Below are 19,605 nucleotides of genomic sequence, written 5' to 3' on the forward strand. Positions count from 1 at the left end.
TGTTAATAATAGTAATACTAGTTATATTCTTCTATCGTTTCTTTGTGTGTGCGATTGTGGGGTTATGGTACAGTTGAGATGAATTTTAAGCGAGAACGATAGTGTTGAAACTGGTGTACTATCTTTGGGCTTAGTTAAGATTATTTGGGTGATATAAATGGATATTTGGTTGATTTAATGTTGACGAGTTGGAATTGAATTGTTTAATGAAGCTAATGATTAAGCATGAAGTTTTTGGCAGGTTATTTGAATTTCGTGGGTGATATTTTAATGTATTGAGATATGGCGTTTGGCTTTGACATTAGATTGGAATTACGTGGGATTAGATAGTGATAAGGCGTGTTTTGCTTTCGGTTAATTGTATTCTTAACTGTTGTTTCCTTTGACCTTGATTCGTGGGTGAGTAGCTTGGAGTATACTTATACTCTAAGTGTTGAGCACGGTTCTATGAACCTTTGACAATATCGATATTGAAATTGAGATGGAAATCTGGTTACTGGTATTGAGTTATGAGTTATGGGGCCTTTGAGCCGAGTTATGTTTACGGTCCAGTGTGACCATGGTTACTGAGTTATTTGAGTTTGAGATCGATATTGAGATGGAAATATTGTTTCGCGGTTTTATCCCGCCAGTTCACTCACCCCTTGTCCTTGTCTAAGGTTCGACGATGAGAATACAGTACATGGTTACTATGGAGTATTATATTATGAGACGGAGTAATGAGTTAGACGGAGTAGTGAGTTCAGTTGAGCATATGTTAATTATTGGGTCGAGAGAGTATATTATATTATGGAATTAGAAGGAGTTGGTTTGAGTTTGAGATTAGTTATCCGGGGAGTGTTTTTATTATTCTGTTTGTTTATTTTTATTTTTACGTGTCTGTGTTTCCACGCCATGACCAAAAACTAAGCTGCTTCTATTGAGGTATTATCTGTTACTCAGCTTTCCGGCTGACGTGTTTTCTCCCTTCGGGGCTACTCGTCATGGGGGTAGTTCCTTTCTGTCTTCAGGTTTTATTTCAGGTTACTTCCGCTGCAGTTTCAAAAGGATTTTATTTCAAGTGAAGATTTTTATTTAAAGCTTTGTAAAAGTTTGATTTATTTTATATTTCATTTTGTATAAAGAGAATTCATTTTGTAATAAGAGACTTTGTATATTAATTATAATATCCTTGTATTTCGGCCATTTTTGTATGTAAAAGTTAGTTTTAATTTAGCCGAAAATCAGGGGTGTTACAGGGTTCACGTAAATAGTTTTATTTATTTAATAATTTTTGCTTCTTTCCGAGTTCCTTTTATCGAAGTCGAGCTAAGTGGGCTCCAGACGGATCTGAGAAGAATTGTCCAGTTAGCTATTTCGAGTTTGTTCCGCTAAATTAACAAATATCTTTAAATCCGCTAATTAAGTAAAAATCGCTACTAATTCTGATTCGAGCTGGTTTCGTATTATTTCCCCTAACTAACTGAGTTTGTTTTATTTTCACTCATTAAATTTATTTATTTTTGATTTCGTTTCATTTCTCAGACTCTCTGAAATTGGTTTAATTTAACTCGAGACGATTTTAGAAACTAACGAAACTATTTAACGATGAAGAAACGTGCGTATAATAAATAGCAGGCTGGCAGGCTGCTGTCTCATTTTTCATTCCCTCACGTCTCTCCTTTCTTCTTCTTCGTTTTGTTTCCTTCTTTACGTATTTTTTTTCTTTCTTTTTTTTTTTTTTGAAATTTGATCTGTTAATCGACGTCGGTGCTTCGTTTCTCATCCGTTTTCAACTATTTTTGTTCCATAGCACTCCTCTCGTCGTTCTCGTCATTCCAGTGTAAGTAAAATTCAGTTTAGTTATAGATTTTTACAAACCCATTTTATAATTTCAGTTTTATTTATTGTAAGAAGGTTGTAGGGGCTGAGATATACGGTCTGGTACACGAATTTTACATCATGGAGGACTAGTTCGCTCACAAAAAGGTAACAATGACAGGTTACTCAATATTACTTGTAAAATATGTTTATTTCGAATGCTGGTTAGTCTGTTTTATAGTTGAGACGGTGTATAGTTATATATAGGGATCATTATGGATGTTAATTAGTTTGTTGTATAATTGAGACGGTGTATACTGATATGTGGAGATGATTGAGACGGTGTATACTGACTTGTAGGGATCATTTGGGATGCTAGCTAGTAAGTGGTATAGTTAAGACGGTGTATGCTGACAGGTATGGATTGTCTTGGATGCTAATTGGTGTGTTTTATAGTTGAGACGGTGTATACTGACATGTAGGGATTGTTTTGGGATGCTATTTGGGATCCTGTTTATTTTGTGGTATATTGGAGACGGTATATATTGGCGTGTTAGGATCGGTTTTGGATACTAGTTAGTCCGTTGTATAGTTGAGACGGTTTATATTTACATGTAGAGATTGTTGGATACTAGTTAGAGTATTGTATAGTTGAGACGGTGTATATACAGGTAGGGATTATTTTGGATGCGGTTTTGATAAAAGAAAGTGGTATATTATTTTGTGTACTTGTCTGGCTATATTTGTACTTTGTTGCAGGTGAGATGGTAAGCATTATGGGCCGTATATGTACTTTAATTATGTTGGAACAAGTACGAGATGCTAGATAGATTGGTCGGCCAATACATGGTGATATTTTCATATTTAAGTGTGTTTATTCTCATTCCCGTATTGCGTGGTTATTTCAACCTTTGGATTGTATGGTTAGTCCATGCTAGATATGTAAGTACAGTGTGTCTAATTGTTTTTGTCATTCTATACTAGTGGTAATCAATCTCATTTGTTACGATCGTTTTAATTCGGATCCTAGCTCATGTGTCGTGGACTAGGTGGCCGGATTGAAGTTGCTCTGTCGTGGTTATGTGGTGTAGCCCGGTTACGAGTCTCGGGGTTACAGGAAGTTACCGTAGCCATTGAATCGGATACGTGTTGTATTCCGAGAGTATAGTGTCGGGTTACCGAAAGGGTGGTACTGTACTTAAGCTAGGACTGCTTATATCGGCTATGTGTTGTAGTCCGATGATTGTCGGGGTATGTGTTGTATCCCGAGAGCGTGATGCTATTTAGCTGTCCTACCGGGAGATCGCGGTTTACTCTTTATGGTTGATTTAACATTTGTACATTGACAGTAGTCCAGTACGTCATTTTGGTCATGGGTTGTCCTCGTGGTTGCATTACTACGATGTCGTTTTTGGTCGTAGTAAAGTGGGACACGTTTTGGTTGTTTCAGTTCCATTATTACATGATTTATTTATCTTATTTATCTTTTCTATGTTGTATGTGTTTTGTATTCTACTTATGTTATTACATTGTAATATGGCTTAAGGACACCTCAGTTACTCCTCACTGACTGTGGCATTCATTTTTATTAATGACAGGTGACAAGTCGGTGGTATATGCTAGGAGTTACAGGACGAGTGGCTAGCGAGCGTTGCTGAGGCAACGATATACCCTTTTGATTATCGTTCGTTATTGCATTTTTGGAAATTTGGAGGGATCCGAGATCCCTTGTATATTTGTGTTTGTATTATGTATTTATTTTGTAAAATTAGTAATTAGGTCTAGTTTTGAAAGGTTTTCAGTGAACTCCACGGCCATCCCTTGAAGTTTTAATAACTTACGTATTTTCCGCTGCTAATTATATGTGTATGTTTTTGTATAACCGCGGGGGTTCACATAGCATGCATGGCCTTGTGGCCAAACTCCCTTCATAGCCTTAACCGGTTTGGGGAAGTTTGATCACAAGTATCCTGAGTTAATTTAAATTAGCTTTCCGACCAATCGAAAGCATGCATCATTTAGAGTAGTTTAGTTTGCATCATTTGTAATATATTTCATGTAGTATGCATTTAGTATAGAATTCATGCATTCCATATAGCTTCATGCATTTGCACTTGCAAATTTCCTATCGTTTTGTCCATTGAGGATGGGGAATTCTAACATCTAACCTTGTACAAAAATGGTAAAAATTTAAAAATGTAAAAATTCCAAAAACATGTTCTTTCTTTGTAGCATAGAATTGTATATATTTTTTTGTTTGTTTGTCACTCTTATCACATGGGGACGACTATGCCACATTCGAAGCATGAGGAAAATTGAAGACCGCATGGTATGATCTTTCCAAATCTTCTTCCTCCTTATTATATGTTAATGACAATGTGGCTACTTTTTGTTGATGCGGTACAAACCTATGTGTTGCTAAGATTTTGCATTTAGTTTATATGGCATATTAGCTGATAGAAGCATATGCATTGGAGTTGTATATATGTTAGTTGCGTCATAGCAAGTAGTTGCATGGTAGAAATTTTTTGTGAAAATGCATTTTTTGGAAGCTTGACAAGTGTATATAAGGGCCTTAATTTTTTTCCTTGAGACTTTGTTGGCTAGAATACCCTCAAGACATCCTAGGATGTGTCATACTAGTATCTTTTTACCCATGGACTAAGGCCTAGTCAAGAGTACCTTGTGGTGTCATAACTCCTTGGCTGCCGTTTATTCCAAGGTGACCATTGATGCCATGTAACCGTTATTCCACTTCTATCATCATTTTGTCAACAAAAAGGGGAATGGGCACAAAAATATCAAATTGAGTTCAAGTTATCAATGTCAAATGTTTGCAATGGCATTAATGAAATGAGGACCAAAATAGACTCTTATGCTTTTATATAAGTACATTTGCTACAAATGGGGTTACTTTCAAAAATGTTCAAAAATGCAAAGTTGAAATGGCAAAGTATCAAAAGCCAAATATCAAAAATGGCAAAAAATGTTCTTCAAATGTCAAAAATTACGAAAAATGGGGGAAAATAGTAACCCAAAGGCAAACTACCATCTTGAAACTCATACACTTTGAATCCCTTTTTCCATTAATGATCCTATTTTGTTACATGGTGGATAGTGGATGACCCTACTTCTTGCCTAGGCAAGAGGGGGAATTCTGCGATCCTACAGTGTTTTCTAACACCATAGGGAATTGACTCTTGACAAAAGGATTTAGCAATTGTGGACAAAGGTAGCCTAGTTTAACACAACTTGGAGGTGACTTGTTTGTATCCTCTTGGACTTAGTAATTTGGAGAAACAATATCTATGGTGGAATGTGTACCCTTGAATTGCTTCCCTTTTAGATGATTTTTGCCACTTAGATGAGGAAAGTGACTATTCTTTTGTAGATGCATCCTTTGACGTGTTTTGTGTGCTTAAATGATGGGATGCATCGCCATTTTGGCAAGCCACACCTTGCCTTGCAAGAAGGCATCTTACCTCATAGATGTCTTGTTGTGAGTTGAAGAGGCGGATTGAGACCCGCTAATTGTCTCACAATGGCTATATTATAAATAAAGGTCATAGTTTTAGTCCCCTCTTTACTCGGGGCGAGCAAATGTTCGGTTTGGAGATATTTGATGTGACTCGTATTTACGCACATTTAGTCCCCTAACTAGCCTCGTTCCTATGCTTTCTAGCATGCATTAGGGTCATTTCTTATCTTTACCTTTCTACTTTGCATATTCTATGAGGTTGTGTGCCCTTGGTATGGGAGGAGCGCTAGCCTTGCGTGTATAGAGCAAAACGGAGCTAAATTGATTGCATCTAACGACCAAGCAACAAAGAGGAGACCAATATTAAAGGCCTAAGTTAATAGAACAAGTAATTGGGTAATGATGAAGGACCCTCACGACCTACGAAGGAACCCCACGAGTTAGGGGACATCCAAAAGAAGAAAGAGTAAAACTGCCCTTCAGGACGAGCGTCCCAAAATTGCCCTTCATCATCAATCAAATTTTCTTCTATTTTGCTTTCCTTTCCATTTGTTCATCATAAGTTTGGTAAAATTTCTTTACTCTTTACTTAATCCTTGATTATTGATTTACTCTTCCATCATGTTTATGCTTGTTAAGATGATTAACATCATTGTTAACATGATTTCCATAATAATGAGTGAGTAGTTTCCTAACTAGGATTAGTGGGGGATTAGGGGAGTCAATCATGGGGTAGATCTTTACTTAATAAGTTCATATGAATGCTTGCTTGTTGTAGTTTCAACTTATGCACATGTTATGCTTGTTGAAATGCTTGATTGACAACCTAGCATGATTCTCTTATCTTTTCAACAACACTTGTAAGATATAAACTAACTCAAGCCTTGTTAGACTATGCATATAGTTGTGACCGACTCGGCTCCGAGACCCAAAGCTCCCTAGGAATTTTAAGAAATAAACTAACTTGATTCCACTAAAACAATAAATTGCTTGCATCTATGCAACTTATTTATGTGATCTCATCATGATTCCCCTATGAACCCATGACACCCTAGTATCTTTAATCAATTGTTTACATCCCCATTTACTTACTTTGCTTTGCTTTCCACTTGTTAACATTTCCTTTGTGAAGTAGTTTAGATTACATTCTCAACTCAACCCAAATTGTGACTTAAAGGCAGAACTACTTGCATTTGATAGCTTAACCTTTACTTACCTCTCTACTAAGAGTTGTTTGTTGAGATTATAAATAGTGTTTGATCGAGAGCTTTGATGACAAAGTGACCGGATCACAGACGTACCGTGTCCGGAAGCCAACGGGATTCCCTTCTAGACGTCGTGCCTCAACCACACGAGTCCCTCTGTGACTCAAGACATTAATGTGCACATCCTTCTTGGAGTGAGAAGCTCCAAGGGGCGACCCGAGCGCAAGACGGTTTCCCAACCGTCTTACGTCTCCTCAATAGTCAAGTACCATCACCAAAGACTCCCAACATAACAAATTCACAATCATACTTGACAAATGGAAGAACAAGATTAAACATATGACCATTTTATGTGTTCAATCCCACATGTTATGAATAACAACCCTTCGACTACCCATATGACATACCAACTGACTTACAAATGCAATAATGAGGAAAGACACTCAAACAAGCATACGAAATATATTGAAACCAAGTAGGATAACCAACCTTTTCGCATTCTTCAGAAGCTATTTGATTCCGACTCGACTCCGTCTTAAAAACCCGTCTCATGAGACCGTCTCACCCTAAAAAAAATCATAGAATACTATCACAATGCGTTCTACACTACAATAATATGAAACCCTTTATTATTAGCCACTAATTACTCATATTTCATAAGTTAAATACTAATTAATCTCTCTTAGTAAACCCTAATTCGGGATTAACATAAGACAAAGGGGAAAAGATGATATTTTGACTTAAAAAAGTAGATAGGGAATTAGGAGAGGTGTTCCATCATTAATTCAAGCTTGAAGGCCAAGGGGAAGGTTTAGGTATCATTTAGAGAGAGGGGAGAGTGTTTTAAAGTAGTAAGAAGAAGAAGAAGAAGAAGAAGAAGAAGAAGAAGAAGAAGAAGAAGAAGAAGAAGAAGAAGAAGAAGAAGAAGAAGAAGAAGAAGAAGAAGAAGAAATCCCGAAGTATCATTTCTCGGGTACTGCACAGTACCACTCGACCGATTGACCGGTTTACTCGACCGAGTGACCGGTTCACTCGCGGTTCACTCGACTGAGTGACCGGTTCACTCGACCGAGTGACACTCACTCGGTCGAGTATACTCTTTACTCGACCGAGTGCCAACTCACTTGGTCCACTAGAGTTTCTACTCGTCCACTGGAAGTCTACTAGGTCTATTTTAGGCCTTACTTGGTCTCGTAGAAGAGGTCATCCTTTACTTCCGGGTATACGTGGGTTCCCTCACGTGTCCCTAGGTCCTTTGTGGTTCCCAAATTATCCGAGTATTAAAATCATCATGAAAATATGAACACGAATGCAAAATTATACAATCCAGGGCTCAGAGAAGACAACACCTACTGTATCTGTGGCTCCGGTATGGAAGATCTAGATCACTTGTTTTTCCGGTGTAGGTACAGTAAAGAAGTCATAGATCTTGTTGGGGAATGACTTGGAATGTCGATACCACATAGTGACATTTTGAAGGGGAGATTGTGTAGAAGAGAGACCAAAGAAGACAAGGGTGTCATGAATGGAGTGATTAATGCATGTATTTACCAGATTTGGCAACAACGAAACTCAAGTAGGTAAATGCATGTGTGTTGAGACGTTCGAGTCTTGTGAAGCAACTCATACAAGATTTGACGGTACGATTCAGAGTTTTATCCAAGAATATTAGAGCAGATAATGGGCTCTTAAGAAGATTGATTGATGGCTGATAGTTGTTGATGGGTTTGAAGATGGAAACAAGACGGACGAGGAAGATGAAGCTTCACCCTAGTTTTGTTTTTAGGATTGTTGTTAAAAGGGGGTTCTGATGTTGTTGTTTCCTTCCCTTCCCCATCTGGTTTTGTTGTTCTTTTGTTTTGTGGATTGGGCTTATGCTCAAAACGACTTTGGTTTTGTTTGGACAAATTGGGCTACTTTCTAAGGGCCGATTTTGTCCTCATATGGTTGACGTTTTACACTTAGATATACATACTTACATTTTACAAAAAAAAAAAAAAATGAATTTGGCAAGTATACAATGAATTCTAGAAATTAATTGTCATGTACTCTCTCCCATCCAAACCAAAGGTAACAATTCAATGTAATACTTCTCACATATTGTAGGGATTTTTGGTATAGACCACACACACAATAATAAATACAAGAATCGGGAAAATAAGAAGGACACAATATTTACGAGGTTCACCAACTTGGATACATCCTCACCATAGTCGCACTAGGAATTTTATTGATCACTCAATATGAGGATACAAATTACATAGTTTTCTCCTTCTTTTATAGCTAAATGTCAAGCTATAACTTTCATGTAACTATACTATATTCATTAGCGTGATCAATGTAGAAGTAAGTTATAGTGAGTTAGAAACTCCTCCTCATTATTTCTCAATTAGAAACATCTAACTCCATAATGGAGGGACTTAAAGCTAACAATCTCCCACCTCCCGACAATTATGGAGGTAACACTAACTTTACTTTTCACCTAATGCGACCATGTCTTTGCTCATGCTAAATGCAAGAGCTCAGCCAAGGTACTACCCATCCTCGACCATTTACCATTCAACTTTGTTCCCAAAGGCAACCATACTTGTCGGGGCTTCACTCATCGCTTTTCGGGGCGTGCACTCCCACCTAAACGAAGCACCCTTTCTTGCCTTATTAGAACTTCTTGAATTTTCACACATATTTAAGCGTGTCAGTTTCACCTTGTGCGTTCTCTGACCACCTTCAGCCTTCAAGCCACTGATTTTACTCCCACGGTGCTTAATGTAAGGCCCACTATGTATAGTTTCCGGATCCCCCAACAAATCTCGTGAAACAACTTCATTCTTCATCCCTCCCGCAGTTACACTATACATGTCACTACACCCTACACTGGTGTACAAAGTTCCACTCTTAGTCCCACGAGCTACAACCATAGCTTCCTTGACTATTTTACAGGAACTTTCCTCAAAGACAGCCTGGTAGCCTACTTCATCGAGCTTTCCAACAAATGTCAATTTCTTTTTCAAGTTCGGGATGAACATGACATCCGTTAGCTCCCACCTACCCCTAATCGAGGTCCGGATTTTTACTTCATATCTTCCTATAATCAGCATCACCTTACTATATGGAAAATTGTAATATGATATACCAGAGTCTATCACTCAAGACTCAATAGGATCTTCGACATTCACTGCCAAATGATCACCTTCATCCTCCACACCTAGCGTTTGTCTATCCAATTTTCCCCAACCTTCCTTTTCCATGGAATCCGGCTTAGAGCCTTCCAAAGGAAGATATAGATTCTTTGAATTCAAATATTTCGTTATTTGCATTTTCCAGAAGGCAAAATCTTTCCCATCAATTTATCGAACAAAATTTTACCTCCTTCCATTATTGTGAATTTTAGTTAGTGGATCACTCTTCCCTCACCCGCCCAACCGGGCTCAGATACCAGTTTGTAGGGATTTTTGGTATAGACCCCACACACAATAATAAATACAAGAATCAGGAAAATAACAAGGACACAATATTTACGAGGTTCACCAACTTGGCTACATCCTCATCATAGTCGCACTAGAAATTTTATTGATCACTCAATATGAGGATACAAATTACATAGTTTTCTCCTTCTTTTATAGCTAAATGTCAAGCTATAACTTTCATGTAACTTTACTATATTCATTACCTTCAATGTAGAGGTAAGTTATAGCGAGTTAGAAACTCCTCCTCATTATGTCTCAATTAGAAACATCTAACTCCATAATGGAGGGACTTAATTCTAACACATATATTGTAGAAGTGTTGCCTTTGATTTGGATGGCAGAGAGTAGTTAATACCTTTTTTTACTTTTGATAATAATTTGTGATCACCATATATAAGGCCATATATCACACACTAGCTTTTGGGTTTTCAGTCTTTGACACTACGTAGTATATTATTCTCAAATCACAACCATGGCTACTTCCAAATTGTTCCTTCATGTCTTCCTCCTCTATTTCCTCCTGTTGGCTTGCATAGTCAACGCAAAGCACGTAAACGCCGGAAATGTACAAGGCATGTTCATTCTTGGTAGTTCGGTGGTCGACAACGGAAACAACAATTTTAATCCGGATACTACCGCTAAGGCGAACTATGCACCATACGGGGTTGATTTCCCGTCTGGTGCAACCGGTCGATTCTCAAATGGGAAGAATATCGCGGATATACTTGCGGAGTGTCTCGGCCTGCCTCTAATTCCGGCGTTTGCTGATCCTAGGACTAAAGGGGGTGCAATCACTCATGGTGTCAACTTTGGGTCTGGTGGCTCTGGTATCCTTGATGATACCGGTTCCATTGTGGTAAGTTTGACTTTCATTCTTTAAAATATTAAAGATCAAGTTTAGTCATTACTCATTAGATACGTATTTGCCAATTCCAGTCTTTCCTGTTATTTACGGCTAATTTTTAAACTAGCGGCCAATTACTTGTTGCTAATTTGCTATGCAGGGGTAGAAGTAAAATTTAGCGTTGCAATGGGAAAATTTTGGATTATATAATATATTATGGAGTAATAATAAATGAATTCCAACAGCGATAGAATGTTTCATTACAAATTTATGTATGTATCCCATTTCCAAAAGGAAAATGACTAAATCACGTTATATCTATTTAATTTACTTCGTTTTAGTGGGTTCATTATTATCTGATGACAGGGAAATGAAATTGACGTGTTTCTTTTCAATGCAAACACGGAATAAATTTATTCGATTTTGACAAATTTGTTATCAAACATCAATTTTTCGGGAAATTACAATCCAATTATTGGTTTCAAACATATATACGAATTTAACTTCTATAATTGACAAGTTTAATATTGTGGAAAAATAGGGAAAGGTGACAACATTAAATGAACAAATAGATAACTTTGAGAAGGAGACATTGCCAGCATTGGAAGCACAAGTAGGATCACAAAGAGCAGCAATACTCCCTAACTACTTATTCCTAATTGCTGCCGGAAATAATGACTACCTCCTTAATTATTTCATAGGAAGACAACTCCTTACTCCTCAAGCTTTTGCTGCAAAGCTCATCTCCGTTTATTCCAATCAACTTAAGGTATTCTCCTTTTTACGTCTTTATTTAGTTTTCGCAACTAGATATGGTCATTGTCTCCTTGATCTGGCCGGAGACACGGGTTAGAATGATCAATCCATTGCATTTTAATTTGTAACGCGAACAATGAATGATCCTACATAAAAGTGATTTTTATGCTCAACTTAAGTTTAGTTGTTTATTAGTTCTAAGTTACGAATTTAACTTATGTGAAAGACTTAAACCTTGTATCTCGCTGAAGCTCGTCAAATATCGACCTCAAATAAATAAATAAAAATACGAGTATGATACATTCATTGTTGTTATAGCTAAACTGCATCCCGTATTCCCGCGTAAAATATGTAACGGCCTAAATAATGAGACCCATGCTCTATGCAGCTCCAAATAATTTTTTAATTTTTTAAACATAATATCTAGGTACACAATTTTCAAAAAAATTCTCTGTTTCATTTTTTTTTTATATAATTATGTGATTAATGTGTACGTCAGAGATTATACAACTTGGGAGCAAGGAGGTTCATTTTGGTGTCGGTGTATCCCTTAGGATGCAGTCCAGTTGTGAGTCGTGGTCTGGGGTGCTTGCCAATACAAAACGGTGTCGTTTCCATATTTTACGACCAGTTGATATCTATGGTTGATGGACTCAAACAACAATTACCTGCTTCTGATATTGTTGTTCTCAATTCTGTCAAACTCATCACTGATGTCATCAATAATGCTGGAGCAGCAGGTAACTAATTAGTCTAAACTATATTGCAATTTACAATTTTTAATTAACGTGTAGCCGTAAGTCTTGTATGAGACGGTACCATACATCAGATCGACCCGAATATTAAGTCGTTAAATAGACTCAAGGTTTGCCACTTGATCATTGTAGATATACTTGAGCATAACAACCCCATTTAATTTTTTTGACAAAGGTAACAACTCCATTTAATGTTATATATTGTTTAAACAAAGGACTTTATGGTCATGGATTGTAGCAATAATTTGACTTTTAATAGTACGAGTATATAATTAAAGAGTATACTGTTTACTTAAATAAACTAGTCAAATGTGGTGTTCGTCCTTGCCGGCCATTAATATAAACTGTTATGGACTACTTCCTATAAAAGAATACACAAATTCTCGCTTTAGACCGACACTATTCGTCGAAGACTCTTATATATAGAGTTGGCAATCAGGTTATTCGGTCGGGCCTGGTCGGGTCAGATCATGTCGGGTTTAGGTTGCTTATAGGTCGGGTTAATCGGTCAATTACTAGTTCTGGTTTGCGCCAGGTCGGGTTCAGGTCATTGTCGGGCTGAGTCATTTTTATAGATTTGTTGGGTCGAGTTTTGGTTGGCTCGGGTGATTGTCGAGTCAGCTCATTATCAAGCTCATTTACGAGTTGGGTCATTATCAGGTTAAGTAATTATGATAATTTGACGGATTTGGGTCCGATTTTGCTTGGTTTAACTCATCAAATTATATTATCGGATTTATTTTTTCTAATTATTTCACTAGTTTAAGTTGACGGTATTATTTAGAGAAGTTATAAGGTTGGTTAATAATAGATACTTTATAAAAGTTGTTCATAATGTCGGTTTTATGGTTTGTTTCGGCTTTATCGGCTTGACTTTTTGTTTCTGCGAGGCTATATCTTGAGTTAATGTCGTCTTAGCTTTCGGATAGACTCAAATTCCGTGTTGTCTTTCTGGCAATTTCAGGTTACCTTTCGAGTTAGGTCAGCTGTCGGGTTAAGTTGGGTTGGGTTGGGTTGGGTCAAAGCATGCATCGAGTCGATTCAGGGTTATGGGTCATCTCGAGTTGGTCGAGTCGGAGTTGATTTAGGGACTGTTTTAAATGGTTTTGTTGGTTAGGGGTCATCATCAAGTCGGTTTTAGTGTTGAAATATCACCTATAAGCTAAGCAGGGCGTTTCTCATGGGGTGCAGGGGTTCATCTGCAGCCCCTTTTTTTCGAAAATAATTTCAATTTTGATTAGCATAGGAGCTCATAAATTATGTGGGTCTAATGGTTGTTAAGACTCTTTTGTAGTTAAAAGTCATGAGTTCAATTCTTGTATTGACCAATTTTTATACAATACCATATCTCCATACATTTTGTCCAACTTAACAAAGTTTTATTTAGAAAACTCGATATTTTTATTGTTAGAAAATATTTTTATACCGTAATAATCCACCATATTCGCGTATGAGGACAAGTGACAAGATTATTTCTAATGTGCAGGATTTAGCAATACAAATGGGTCATGTTGTCAATTATCAGTAAATGGAGCATCATGCCAAGAAAATGGGAGCGTCTGCAATGATAGAAAAAGCTACGTCTATTTTGATGGCCAACATAACACAGAAGCTCTAAACGTAGCGTTTGTTGGCAAGGCTTTTGCCTCAGCTGACAAGTCTGATGTTTACCCTGTCAATCTCCAAAATCTTCTGCATACTAATTTTTGAAGGCCTCATTTTTCTCCACAATTGAATTGGCGGAATATCTCATGTTTGACTTAATAGCAAAAAGAATACAAAATATTTTATTCCTCGTATATTTACTGCTTGACAAGTTAATAAAACACACATTTCCATTTTGTCAATCTTATCATGCTATCGGAGCGGTTTAATGAAACTCATGTTGTCGCGAAAGGTGGTTAACTTGTGAAGAGTTTAGGATTTTAGGTATTTAAGAGGGGGAGGGGGTGAATTAGGTAGTATTTTAAAAATTTTAACTTAATCTTCATTGCTTTAAAGTAAGTTGATCAACAATGTGAGAAACAAATGGATACATCAAATAAATTGAATAATTAGAAGTGTATCACGTTGTTAAAGTAAGTTCTTTGAAATCGGAAGCAACGGTTGTTCTGAATGTTACTTATTTGTCTTAGCAAATGGAGTGAAGGCTACAGACCGAAAGTAACAGTATTCAGGACTGTTGCTAACTAAAAGCGCAAATGAAGAACAAGTAAATTAATTACAGCGGAATTTAAAGTAACGAGAGATCAACACAACGATTTTTGAATTGGTTCGGCTAACGCTTTAAGGGCCTACGTCCAATCTTTTTTTTTATTGATTAGTTAAGTGATCTACTCCGACTACTTAAACCTTACAATAAAAAGGACCAACAACCTACTCCGGTTGCGACAAGAGTTCAAAGACTACATACTCCATTTAAGAAGTCGACACTCTAACTAGGATGTTTACAAGATCAAGTTTTCTCAATCTGATTCTTAAAAAAAATTGAGAAGGACAACTTATTAGATCAAACGATTCCAGATGAGAGAGTACAATACTTAAAGCAACAGCAGTGAGGACTGTGACACTTGAAGACTTAGAAGATTTTTCCAAATGAAAGAAATGCTTTGACTTTTTTAAAACCGGTTTTTCAAAACACTTTGATATTCTCAGAAAAAGTCTTGGTTTGTGAATGAAGGGAAGTGCTCCTTTTATAGAGGAGCCATTCAAGAGGGAGTAAATTAGGGTTTACAAGTCAAAGCTTATGGTATGTGACAAAAGCATTAACCTTCCCATGTTTGCACCAAAAAGAGCACCCTTCTAAGAAGCAAAAGAAAGAAAAGAGGATTTGTAATTATCCTTAAATGGCTGAGAGTTTTTCAGAAACAAAGAGGAGAAACAATCACAAGAGGACAACTTGAGATAGAAATAGAAAAGGGCAAACTTTGTTTTACTAAAACCAAGGGTATGTTTTAGCATATTCGAGGAAAACTTGTGAAGTGGAAATTAGCATATTCTTTTCCAAAGAGGCACTCTTCATTATTTCAAAAAACAAACTGAAAGCCATTTTTCAAAAGTAAGGCATGAATATGCCATTTTGATTATAAAAATGAATTTCAAAATTAAAAGATTTATTTCAAGTGTTACAGACCAAAAGTGACAGTCCAGCTTACTGTTATCAGTGAGTGTAAGTGTAACAACACGGATTTTTAATGACTTAATTAAGAGATAATAGCGGAAAAAAAAAACTAAGTCATTGCTATAAAAATGAATCCAGATCGTCATGGATCACTTACACATGACTAAATAATTTAGTCGAGAGATTTAATTACAAATTAAACCAACATTTAAAGTTCCTCTCATAACCCATAATGCCCTTGAAAGGTGTCTCCATCTAACTCGTTCTTGGTACATGAAAAACATTTAAACAAAAGTCGCTGAGCGACAGTAACCTAACCATTCTCCTATCATCACCTTAATCATTCAAAAGCAGGCATGTGAATGAAAATGGAATGCGTAAATAAGAATCACATAAAGCATATATCACATAAGTTCTCTTATCACAACATTCTTGATATTCAAATGGTACAACAGTATTACTCAAAGATATTAAGAAACCATTTTAGTAATACAACAACACTTATAGCAGGTGAATACAAAGTTAAGCACATGTGAGCACAACAAGTTCCAATCATCAAACATGTGACATTATTACCTTGATCTTCCTTTATCACGCAGTAACATTATTCACCATATAGCAATTTCATCGGTAAGTCTAACATGCACCATGCGAGTAAAAACTGTAGTAATTTCTTTTAAAAACATTTGTTTTCTAAGTACGAATGTGAACATCAATCCCGTCAATCATACCGATACTATGAGGTTTACATCTCACCCCTAGTGCTCAGTAGGACCGGACAACTAAATTGACTTGGTTTAACAACCAGAATCATGGGGAAGAACAGACTGCTAATGGATGGTGTCAGTGGTCCCATTTAAGTGACATGTCCCATACACTTCGAGGCACCAAGACAATCGCAACCGTCAAGGTCTGCACACGATCGCAACCGTGAAATAATAATTGCCAAGATATCTGAAAGGTAGTAAAGCTGATCAAGCTCCTGTCAATATATGCGCATATATCCACTCCACAACTTCTTGGAACACGCAGCTCCTCAGTGGCAGCTGGTTGTCTACTATCCTAACGACAATCCCTCCACACGCAGCTTCGGGATGTGCTGTCCATAATTGTATAGCATAAGCTCTCTAAGCATTCTTCCGTCACGTCGATCCCTAAACCTTACCAAGGCAGTGCCCAACATGTAGCACGAAAGACTCATGGATGTCTCATAGAGACGATGATACATCAATATGCGGATCATCCCAACATATCGACAATACAACGATACTTGGCTCAGAGGTCCCATTCAAGGGGCATACCCAAGTAAACCAGGAGAGATATCATGGCTCATAGGTCTCATTTAAGAGGCATAGCCAGGTTACCATTTACTGATATTCTGGTCTCAGCGGTCCCATTTAAGGGACATGTCCAAGAGTGCTAGAAGGTTTTGAATAAAAAACGTAAACACACATAAATTCATCTTGATTTATCTTTTCTGAAATCTTTAGGATTTGGAAATCTTATTTGGAATTTATTATTTCTAAATTCTTTATTTGAGGAGGGTATTTAGATTTTTACTATAATAAGCTTAAGTTTATGCTTCGTTTTTAAACAGCTTATTCAATCCTCTTTTTAATAAAATTTGGTTATTTAATAAACATTTTATGTAAATCATTTGGAAGCACTCTTTGAATCATTTCAAATATCTTAACTTTACAAACTATAGGTGTAAAACTTTTATCAAATAAAAGTTATAAATTAACTAGAGACTTATTTATTAAATAACTTACCTTGTAAATTGGAGAAACGTTTAAATCATATAAACCATTTTCGTTTTGAAAAACATTTACGAATACTTGTAATTTTCAAACCTTTAAAAGAGTTGTTATTAAACTTTAATAATTAAATAAATTTAAACCTATCAATTTAAGCCTTAACTATATTTAAAGAGGAAAGGTATAATTCTTTTAGGCTAGGTTAAAAGCTAATATGCTTTCATACATTTAAAAGTTAACATCTCAATAGACTACGTACTACTTAAAATAAATGTAAAAAAAATCATGAGATAACAATGTCAGAACATACGTCACACAACCGTAAATAAATATAGCCAATCAAGATATTATTTAATCATATGTCCTAATCATGTTTCTAAGTGAGAAAATAACTCAACATAAATCAATTGTTATCATGTAATTTTAACATACTAGTCCAACTAAAATAATCGTTTAATTAGTGCATAAGTACATATCATGTCGTTATCATTAATTTAGCGGTCTAGTAATTCTAATCAAGTTTAATAGTCAAACATGTTACATAACTCATATTTAAACATATTCATTAACATAAGCATAACGAGTCTTGTAAAATTAAGGAGGGATAGAAGAAGGTCGGGTTACCGAAGTTAGTGAAATAAATGAATGTGCTTATTAATCCGATTTATTAATACATAATCGTTATTAATAAAGTCACAAGTCCGTCTTAAATCCGTCATTATGGCCAAAGAAGTCCAAGTTTGAATCCCGTCAAGAAAACCTTGCATTACGAAAGGTCAAGTTGGTAAATCGGGTCAAACCCGTATCATATAAAAGGAAGAAAAGGGACGGTGTGACTTATAACGTTATTCAGTTGAACAAATCCCAAATCGATTTAGGAATTTAGGTCACCAAACTCGAAACCTTCAGCGGCATCGACGGCAGCAATAACAAGTGACGATGGCGACAAGGAGCAGCAAGCAAGGCGGCATCGGTGGTTTTGACGGCGGCTCTACAGCGGCAGTTGAAGAGCAGAACAAAGGAGTAAGAGCAGCCTGAACGGAAACAAAAGAAAGAAAAGGAGGAAGAGTTCGAGGAAGGCCGACTTACAGAGGTGGTGATCTGACGGTGATACTGGCGACGATAGGGGCACGGATGATGGTGGTAGAGAGGGAGGTGACTGGTGATGCTCGGAAACATGCGAGGGAGGAGAGTGAGGCGGATTATTTGTATAGGAAAAAGGAATTAAGAAGGAAGGAGGAAAAGGGAGGCTCACGGTGTCTGACGACCACGACGACGATGATGGTGGCTGATGGCTGCTGGTCACGGTTCACGGGGTGACAGAGGTGAAGGGACCTGTGGTTTCTGTCTTCGAAGCAGGATAAAAACAGGGGAGCGAGAGTTGTAAAAACGGGGTCAAGATGCGGTGTGGTGATCGAGTGGTGGCGTATAGTGGTGGTCTGGCTTCGCACTTAGTGGTGAAGGTGAGTGACAGCGTTGGTGAAGGCGGATTGGTGTCGGGTCGATTTGAGTCTTGGTATGGAGGTGTGGTGTGGTGTTGTGTTGCTTGAGTCAGGCGTGAGTGTTGGTTGGTAACGAAACGGTGTCGACCCGGATTAGGTAGCTGTCACGAATGTAAGAAAATGGTGAGGCTAGGGGACAAAGATGATGATGAAACGGATGAAGGAGATGGTATAAGAGGAGTGATATTGACAAAAATATAAGCAGGGATGTGTATAGTGTAGTTATAGAAGTTATCGAACACATGTGACAGGGTAAAGGTAGTAACAAAACTATAAGCAGAGGAAAAGATACATGTGAATGTATAGTAAGACATGTGAACTTGTGAACTTGTAGTGATTTGGTGATGAAGACTATAAACTACAGAACGATTGAGCCAAATGTTGGATACACCACAAAGTGAGTGAGGTAAAAGTTTGGGGTGATGTGAAAGGGGCAATATCGAATAAGGCAACGATTGTCATCGCATTTTTATTTAAGACAAGCTTTTGATTATAATTAAATGAACGAAATCATTTATATAAATGTGAGTTAATAAATTTAAATTGAGAACGAATTGAGATAAACGTAACTTAATATAATTGGGAAATTATAAAAGTAGTTTTAATTGTAATTAAATCAAATTAATTCGTAGGAATTTAACTCGGGATGTTACATTATGTAAATCTTTTAGATCAAAAGTAAAATTAATGAAATTGCTTGTAAGATATATATATGATTTAAATTAAAATGGAAATGTGACGAAAACAATTTTAAATATATGTGGAAAATTATAAAAGAAGATCTATATATAATTAAGTCAAATTAATCAGTAGTGATTTAATACGGGGTGTTACAATAAGGGTATGCTCATTGATTACTATTGCAAGTATTCTACTCTTTCACCTTTACAATAATTGACACAAAAGACTCTAAATCTTGG

At 36.7% G+C, this 19,605-nt stretch overlaps 1 protein-coding gene across 1 annotated transcript; it reads left to right on the forward strand.

The window, feature by feature from the left end:
• Nucleotides 1-10,344: 10,344 nt before the first annotated feature.
• Nucleotides 10,345-14,152, forward strand: LOC141594399 (GDSL esterase/lipase At4g16230-like). The gene is made up of 4 exons (XM_074414454.1): nucleotides 10,345-10,806; nucleotides 11,336-11,563; nucleotides 12,050-12,290; nucleotides 13,792-14,152. The coding sequence occupies exons 1-4, from the start codon at nucleotides 10,423-10,425 to the stop codon at nucleotides 14,013-14,015; spliced, it is 1,077 nt and encodes a 358-aa protein (XP_074270555.1). The 5' UTR covers nucleotides 10,345-10,422; the 3' UTR covers nucleotides 14,016-14,152.
• Nucleotides 14,153-19,605: the final 5,453 nt, after the last annotated feature.

Source organism: Silene latifolia, chromosome 8 (genome assembly GCF_048544455.1).
Source record: "Silene latifolia isolate original U9 population chromosome 8, ASM4854445v1, whole genome shotgun sequence".
NCBI classification, from domain to species: domain Eukaryota; kingdom Viridiplantae; phylum Streptophyta; class Magnoliopsida; order Caryophyllales; family Caryophyllaceae; genus Silene; species Silene latifolia.

Bases quoted from the DNA above. Each gene is read 5' to 3' on its own strand.
- LOC141594399 (XM_074414454.1), top strand. From the start codon at position 10,423: ATGGCTACTTCCAAATTGTTCCTTCATGTCTTCCTCCTCTATTTCCTC. The intron at 10,807-11,335 runs GTAAGTTTGACT...GTGGAAAAATAG, and splicing joins ATGATACCGGTTCCATTGTG to GGAAAGGTGACAACATTAAA. The intron at 11,564-12,049 runs GTATTCTCCTTT...TGTGTACGTCAG, and splicing joins TTTATTCCAATCAACTTAAG to AGATTATACAACTTGGGAGC.